This window comes from Nothobranchius furzeri, chromosome 18 (assembly GCF_043380555.1).
Source record: "Nothobranchius furzeri strain GRZ-AD chromosome 18, NfurGRZ-RIMD1, whole genome shotgun sequence".
In the NCBI taxonomy this organism is placed as follows: domain Eukaryota; kingdom Metazoa; phylum Chordata; class Actinopteri; order Cyprinodontiformes; family Nothobranchiidae; genus Nothobranchius; species Nothobranchius furzeri.
Window position 1 is genome coordinate 23,615,521 of NC_091758.1, and position 8,894 is coordinate 23,624,414.

Sequence of the window (8,894 nt, forward strand, 5' to 3'; positions counted from 1 at the left end):
CAAAAACATGTTTTGGTACCAGGCTGTAAGCATGTTTATTTCTGCTGTGGAATTGGTATTTTTAACATGGGAGTCAATGAGGATTTGCTCGCTTCTGACACCAGCCCCCAGCGGATGAGGGTGGAACTGCAAATTTTGGTACTTCCGGGCTGGGCTCAATTTTTGAGCCGCATTGTGGGGGCTTGGTACCAACACTTTTTATGCTGACTTCGGACTGGTCTATAATAGCAGTAAGCTATTAGTGGCCCTATTACAGTTTTTTTCCATTGCTAAAACTCAAAAAGCAAAAACGAGGCACAGTTTTCACAACCTCTACTTCTGTTCCCAATCGCTTGACTCAGTTTATCACTACTTAAGATTTCCTTATCATATTTGAACTCTGATTTTCCTCCTTTAAACTCTGATGCCAATTTCACATTACCTTGCTGTCAAAACACAACACACAATTTTCAGGTTTACAAACACTTCTCACATAAATTCTCAAAGCTTTGATCAACAACACACAAATATTCAAATGTCTAAACTGTCGGGTCTGGCGAGCAATTTGCAATCAGGGACTGAAGCATAAAAGTAAGTTTCCACAAGGCTACCCAGGTGTATGAGTGGTTTCAGGACCACCCACGGTTTTCCATTTTATACCTTCCACCTTATTCCCCCTTCCTCAATCCCACTGGGGAGTTTTTATCAGCCTGGAGGTGGAAGTTGTACGAAAGGAATCCACAGAGCAAGGTCCCACTGCTTCAAGCCATGGAGGAGGCTTGTAGAGATGTGGCCTTTGAGGCCTGTCAGGGCTTCATGAGGCACTCGAGGCAGTACTTCCAGCGCTATTTGGACCAGGAGGACATCGCCTGTGATGTTGATGAGGCCCTCTGGCCAGACAGACAGGAGGCATGATGCCCATGATTATGCTTGAATGGGAGAGGGGGTGGGGTGGGGGGTTAACTGTAAAAATAAAATGTTTTGTTTCAAAATTTGTGTGATGTCTAATGTTTGTCTTAGGCCCTGTCCACACGTAGCCGGGGATCTGCCAAAACGTAGATATTTTTCTACCTTTTGGCCTGTCATCCACACGAAAATGGAGTTTTTTCACACGAAAATGGATCTTTTTAAAAACTCCGGCCAAAGTGAAGATCTGCGTTTGCTCCGTTTTGGGTGTCTGCGTGTGGACAGACAAAACCGGAGTTTTAAGGTCCGCAACGTCACTTTCCGTGACAGAAAAATGCTGACATCACGTGTGCGACCTGTGTTTACACTAGCCGACAGTATGGATGCCCTCAGAGCTGCGCTTGCTTTATCAATTGTCCAAGCGCTTTTTGCTTGTTTGTTTTTGCAAGCGGAATTACTGCTCCTTGCGGAAGACCACAGACGAAGGACGAGGTTAAGAACGGGGGAAGTACTGCCGCCTACAGGTCTGGCATGTCCGGCATGCCCTTTACAACGTATTTATCCGGGTACGTGTGGACAGAGTTTTTTTTTTAAACGAGGTGGTGTGGATGCAAGTTTTTGGAGGGGCGGATATTCGTTTAAAAAAACCCAGCCTATGTGTGGACTAGGCCTCAGAAAAAAGTGGGCACTGTCATACATTCAGTGTGTAATTCATTGTGTTCCATTTAGACAATTGTGTTTTCAGTTTTGCTCTTCAGTGTTCTTTCCATGCTTGGTAGTGTTCACCCAAAGGCTACTTGTGTTTTAGCAATGAATGGTATGTATGTGTCATGTGAAAATGTGGCTGTGTTTACCAATGAAAACATGTGTTCCATTTTGGGAACATGTTAAGATGCGTGATGGCAGGGTTTTGTTGCAAAGGGAAGCCACGGTTTAGGAATTTGTGTGTGCAGTTTTGAAAGAAACGTACAGTTTTGAAAAACGTGTTTTAGCAATCGAAAAAAACTGTAACATTTGGACTGTCTCATTTTTCTAACCAAACCGTATTCGCTCTGGTCCTGCATTTTGTAAAAATAATAAAAAGATGGCAGCGTGATTGTGTCCTAATCACTTGCAAGCGGGGACCAACTGATATGTATGGATGTACAAGATTCCAGCCAGAACTTCCTCCAGAGGAAACTGATGACACAGTGGAAGAGAAACATCAAAGATTACAGAGCACTCACAGCAAGTATGGCATTAACAGACAGGATAGGCCCGAAGTGACTGATTTGATGAACACCACATTTAGCCTTCAGCGCAAACATATAAACAGGATCCCTGCTCGCTCCTTAACTGATCTGCAAACCAGCTGGCCATACCTGTTTACACAACGTAGAATTTTTTCTCACTTTGAGTTGCTGACTGATGTTGCCATCCTCCGTGTCTTGGAACTGTCAATTGAGGAGTTTGTTAATGCCATTGTGGAGTACTTCTGCACTAAAGTCAAGACTGCTAATGTCCAGACAATCCTGGCACAAGAAGAAACTGATGATCTAACATTCCTTGTTGTCCAGCTTTTGATGGCTCACTTCAAGGAGTCCCCTGATGGGCTGATTCTGACTACTGATGTAGGCTTATTGCACATAAATATTATGAGCTTCATCCATTTTTGTATGTATATGCATACTGTCTTGCTAATGTACACTTGTCCATGTTTTACAGGAGTTTGCAACGGCAGCGGATGTCGAAACCAGCCTAAGTTTGCCAGCCAGCCCTCGTCTGATTTTGAGTGAGTTCAGAACTGATTAGCACTATTCACATGTTTCGCTTAAAGTTGCTTAATATGTATATATGTAAAAAGAATATAAACACTTGTAAAAAAGGAGATCCAAAGGTACTTGCCTAACATTGTTAAAAAGCCTTTACTAGAATAGAATTGTCTTGCTGACCTTAAATTAAGTTCTGATGTTTTAAAATATTGTGTGGATAAAAATTTGAGAGAAAATGTAACAAAAACGTTCATCTTTGTCCACCACAGGTGGCAATGAGCAAAAACTGAGTGGATGGATGGTCAGTGCTGAAGGCCATGTCATCTTTGAGGGGGTCCTGCCAACATTTTCAACAGGGCTTGCAGCGGTGTCTGCCACATTTTACATCTTCAACCTGCAATATCAAGATGAGGCAGCAAAGACTTTGGAGTTTGTGCAATGGTAAAATGATCCTGTGAAATTATTTATTTTGAAAACACGGCGCTGTAGAAAAAAACAGCAATGCCAAGATTTCAAAACTATCAATCTGGTCATAATCAAAAGTTGGCAAATTTGTTGATGGGGTTTCAATATATTTAAAGGGATGTTCCACCCCTAAGTGAAATTTGGTCTATTTCCATATTCCCCACAGTTGAATAAGTAAGAAAAAAGCAGTTAGTAACCAACGCAGTAATTCTCCTGATCTGGAAGCAGTCCATTTGCTTTAGCTTAGCATAAACAATGGAAGTGAATAGCAAAAGTTTGCATTTTGTGTGCAAATGTGATTAAAATGGCTCAATAATGATACCAATTATTCTTGGTGACCTCAATAATCATGTTGACTGCAAATAAAAACTAGGAAATAACACAAAGGACTTGCAGGAGCCAATTTAGACTTGGGACTACTTTTCGACAAAGCACCACTGTAACCATTGCTGAATGGCGCATGGATATAACACAGCGGTCAAAAATTACGTGTGATTTGCACAGTATTTTTTTCCGTAGTTTATTATACAAGTGTAATACAAGAAAAAGCCTTACTTATGTAGCAAAGGGATGTGAAAACGAGCCAAAGACATACAGCTGCAGCATATTTCACGTTATTCCCACAGATGTTTGTTTACAGAAGCCGGAGGTTTTTTGGACCGCTGTGTTATATCCATACGCCATGCAGCGGCAGGTTACAGTGGTGCTTTGTCGTAATGTAGTTCCAAGTCTAAATCGGCTCCCTGCAAATCCTTCGTGTTACTTTTTACTTTATATTTTCCGTCGACACGATTATTGAGCTCACCAAGAACAATTTGCATTGACTATTTTTAATCACTTTTGCACACAAAATGCTAGTATCTGTCATTCACTGTTGATGCTAAGCTAAAAAGCAGACGTACTGCTGCCAGATCAGGAGAATTTCTGTGCTGGTTACTAAATGCTTTTTCTCACTTTTCTAACTGTGGGGAAAATGAAAGTAGACCAAACTTCACTTTGGGGTGGAATATCCCTTTTAAAAGCGTGATAATTTCTCCAAAATACAGTACATTCAGAAAATATTCAGAGAACATCACTTTTCTCTCATTTTGTTATATTACAGCCTTATACCAAAATAGTCTAAATTCCACACACAACACCCATAATGATGATATGAATATATTTGTATTTATTAAAATAAAGATCACTGAGAAATATCGTGTACATTAACATTCACAGCCTTTGCCATCAAGCTCTAAATGTTGTCTTGTTGCATCCTGTTTCCACTGATCCTCCTTCAGATGTTTCTGAAGTTTAAAGCCATACTTTGCCAATTTTTCATATTTTTAAATCATTTTCTTGACCCAGTATGTGCTAAAATGACCCTTTACAGGTTTAATGAAATGCCACTCAGACTCCCATTGCCCTCTGTGGCCAAAATACCGCACTTGCAACTTTAGAGTGTTGGGCCACTCCCCGCTGCACTTAGAAAAAGGAGCTGACATACCTGGCGCTGCAGTCTGCTTCCAGCTTCTTGCATGTTTTAGATCATGAACACAGCTGATGTTTTATTTAGTGATGAATCACTCCTGTAAACACTAATGAAAATACATTTCAGCTGTTAGATTAAGGTGTTAAAATAAAAATACGAACGCACAGCGATAAGTTTTACGTTTGGTTTCACTAACGGACACTAGGGGGTGCTAAAACAAGCCTAAACTGCCAAGTGTTCCTTCAACGGGAGTCATCCTGTGGTAAATTCAGTTGGTTGTGTCACACCCTGTCCTGTCTCCCCTTATGGTTTAGTCATGTGTCTCTGTTAATTGCTCCCACCTGCCTCTCATTTTCCAATCACCCAAGTTCCCAACCTCTTGTATTTAAACCCCTTCAGTTCTTTGTCTCGTGTTGGATCATTGTTTCTGTCAGACGCGTGCCGGTGAGTGAAGCTGAGGCAGGATCCACACGCGGGTGCAAAGGCAGGCAGGCAGACAAGCAGGAATGGTTTAAAGGCTTTAATACGTAACACAGTGATTGGAAAATGAGAGGCAGGTGGGAGCAATTAACAGAGACACATGACTAAACCATAAGGGGAGACAGGACAGGGTGTGACAGATTGGACATGACGATCCTTGACAGTACATGTCAGAGCATAAAACAATCAAAAACTCAAAGAAATACGGCCATGTTTGCCGTTACTGGGTTGGTAGCAGGTGCTTTGATTATTAAAGCGGCTAGAAACGCTTATAAATACTTTTATGGAGACGCAGAAAAAGAGGATTTATCCTCTTTAGAACAACCGGAGTCTGATTTTAATAGCCTTGGACCCGGAAAATCAACACGTCTTTATCTTGATCCACTGATTTCCAGTGTTGGGAGTAACGTGGTACAAAAGTAATTAATTACTGTAATGCATTGCTTTTTGCTGTAATGTGGTAATGTAAGGCATTACAGGGAAAGAAAATGGTAATATTTACTCGGTATTTGTCAGTAACGCAGTAATTACAATGCATTTTTAAACCCAGAATCAAGATGTGGGTTTCTTAAAAATTTAAATTGCGGAAAGCCCAAAATAAAGATCCGGTAGCTACATATATTACGTCATTTATGGACTCAGCTTTGCGGGCATTCTATGAGCAGAGAGGACGCAGCGGTAATGGCTCAAATACTCCAGCTGTGTCCTGCGCGCGGCTGCTGTTATATTCACAAAATCGCTCCACCAAAACAAAGTCATTCACTTGCGATCGTTCATATTCTCTGTACTTTCTGTACATTTCTGATGTGCTTTGCTTCAGCTGAGTTCATAATCTGTGCCCTCGCTCGGTGATTTCGACTCATTGCTGCGGGAGCGCAGCGCATATTAAGCTTTTTTTTGCGTTCGGTAGATCCCTTTGGCTGATTAGAAATCTAGGAAACTGTTTTTCTGGAAGACGGTGAAAACATGCAGCATGCAGGAAGGTTAGAGAGAGAAAGGGCCGGAAATTATTCAAATAAAGTCAAGAAAACAAAACAAAGAGCTTGAAAAGAAAAAAAGTAGGTAGATTTAGCCCCAATACACATTTTTACCAGTGAAAAGCTAAAATATACAAGCATTTCATATTTATACATGTGATAGAATCAGATCACCCCAGAAGTCAGTCCCACATCCAGGGCCGTATCAAGGCATTTGGGGACCAAAGCAAAATAGGCTTGGAGCCCCCACCACCTCACTCCCTGCTCAGTTAATCTAAGATGGCAGCGTGCTGAGAGTACAGATTGTTGTTGCTTTTATTTAATAAACAATCATTTTAAAGCACTGAGCGTCACATTACCAGATTCATATTGAAGTTGTTTTGGTGAAAGTAACTTAAAGTAATGCCAAAGTAGTGTAATGCCTTACATTTTAAAATCAGTAATATTGTAATGTAATCAATTACATTAAAATGAGGGTAACAAGTAATAAATAATGTATTACAGTTTTGAAGTAACTTGCCCAACACTGCTGATTTCCCTCTTTCCTGTTCACTCTTTCTTGACATTTTTTAATCACAATTGCCAATTTTTGCTCATTTTAAATATGTATTTTAAACATTTTCTAAATGCTTTTTTATATTTTTACATTTTGTGCTTTTGAGAAGCGCCTCATGATTTTTATCTTGAGAGGCGCTATAGAAATGATACTTTCTTCTTCTTTACAGAGACATCGACCCATCGGTTACAGACGATGAAGGGACGAATCGTCTCTCTCTGAAAGCTGACAGAACTGATGTTGAACATTCTTACGGAGAAACAGAAGACAGTTTATCCACTTTGCGAAAACCAGAATATGAAAGCAGCGATGGTTTTGGCCTGGAGATAGCAACTGGTCTACTCAGAGACGTCGAACAAATGGTTTTCCATGAAGAGGATTCTGGATCCCAAACAAGTCTCTCTGTGGCCCATGAAGACGCAGAACCACTGACTGAAAAATCTTTCTTTTTCTTTTTTTTTTTCTTTTTTTCTTTTTTCTTTTTTTTTTTACAGTGTCCTGTCTGGCTGTGAAGCAAACAGAATTGATGTCTGAATGCTGGTAACAAGCCTTACAGATTTACTCTCAGGTGGAGCATCTTTCTGATTTTTTGTCAGATGAAGTAACTACGTCAGATTTGGATGTGTTTGACTCAATGGGGGGAGGACGCTGGTCTGTCTCTGACTACAGAGAGGGATATTTGGGAGAATCAGGCTGGTCTTTCCACAATTATAAAGGAGAACTTTGGGGAGAATGATGAAATATCACTTTCTTTAGAAGAAAAGGAGGAAATGTCTCCTACTGATGAAGAATTAGAGGAAATAGACAGTGACACATCTGTTTTTTTAGAGGAAGAACTGATTCAGGGCGACACATGTGCGCTCCAGAGGGTCCTCAGTCGACTCGCAGGTGCAGTCATAGAGATCGGGGTAGGCCGGTGGTGGTGCGGGGGGCGTTCGGCCACCCCGTCGGTGGGTGACTCGCCGGCTCGGCTGGGGGTCACGGGCGCCGGCTGTAGTGGAGTGGGGTCGGTGATGTTGTCGGCCCCCCCTTTCGGCGGGTGGCATCCCCGCCGCAAGGTACTGGGCTTCGGCTGGAGTCTCAGCGCCACCATCAACTCCCCCTTCGGCAGGTGGTGTTCCCACTCCAGGGTGCGGAGTCTCAAGCCTGATTCATGCTTCTCCGTCAGCTCCGCAAGAGACAGACGCGCACGGATTGATGGAAGCGTTTTGCCCTCATACTTCTCCGTCTCCTGGGGAGTGTTGCAAAGCAATTGCCCGGCAGGACAACAGAGGGCGTAGCGCTGTTCTGTGGTATCCGGTCATGTATCGGTCCAAGATAGTTCATTTATATTGTGTTTTTTTGTATATAAGAGACTTTTTAACACAGACAAATTTGTCTCTCATCCTCCTCCACCTCTTCATGCGCTCACCACCTCTAAACCCACGTTTCCTGTCATTTCCGTCCACAAATAAAACGCTTGCTGCGTATCTTTTCACTCCTCCAGTCACGGGGGAATTAAACATTCATGTTTTAGATTTAAGTCGCAATGTATTCTTCAAGCTTTTCCGTGTCTGCCGCTAGTTATCCTCGGCTCTGTTTATGCTTTTGAGGGCGCAATGGTAGCGGTGTAGACAACAGCGGCGTCCTGACCAATCACAAGCTTGCGTTGTCCGTTTCGACTGACGGATGTTTAGAAAAGAGAGCTCGATTCCGTCCGTCCTTGCGGAGCTCTCCGGCAGGCCCGCAAGGACGTTGCGTGTCTCCGCACTGACGCAGACGGAGAAGCATGAATCAGGCTTCAGGTGTAGTGCCACTGCAACTGTCAACCTCCCTCCCCTAGGGCAGGTGGGAATGACATGCAGCAACAGGCCACGCGTGCATGGCTCATTCTACTCGAAAGGCACATCCTCAGACTGAGCAGCAACGACAGGCCATGTACGACCTGAAGGTCGCATTATGCTCAGCTCCGTGCCTGGCGCTTCCTGATTGTGACAAAGAGTTCCACCTTGAGGTCGTGTTCTCATCTAACTGCTTCAGTGTCGGTCTTTATCAAGTATATGACTGTGACAGGCGTGTCGAAGCATATGCTAGTAAGCTCTTGTCCGGTCCTGAGTTTAAATACTCTTGACTGTGAAAAGCTTTGCTTTCCACCATGTGGGCAGTTAAACACTTTTCCAGCTACATTGGTGGACAGAAAATCATCGTCATTGAAACACAACATCAGCCAGTGACCCTCTTTCCGCTTCCGGTCAGCAACAAGATGGCGCCTGTGCTTGGCTTAGCCGCAGTCACCGGCCACTTTTTCAAACTTTTCTCCACTAACCTCC

General features: G+C 42.7%; 1 protein-coding gene across 1 annotated transcript; it reads left to right on the forward strand.

The window, feature by feature from the left end:
* Nucleotides 1–2,018: 2,018 nt before the first annotated feature.
* On the forward strand, nt 2,019–6,843 carry LOC129163738 (uncharacterized). Its single transcript, XM_070546778.1, has 4 exons — nt 2,019–2,495; nt 2,590–2,656; nt 2,906–3,077; nt 6,755–6,843. Coding segments are annotated over exons 1-4 (717 nt in total). The 3' UTR covers nt 6,756–6,843.
* Nucleotides 6,844–8,894: the final 2,051 nt, after the last annotated feature.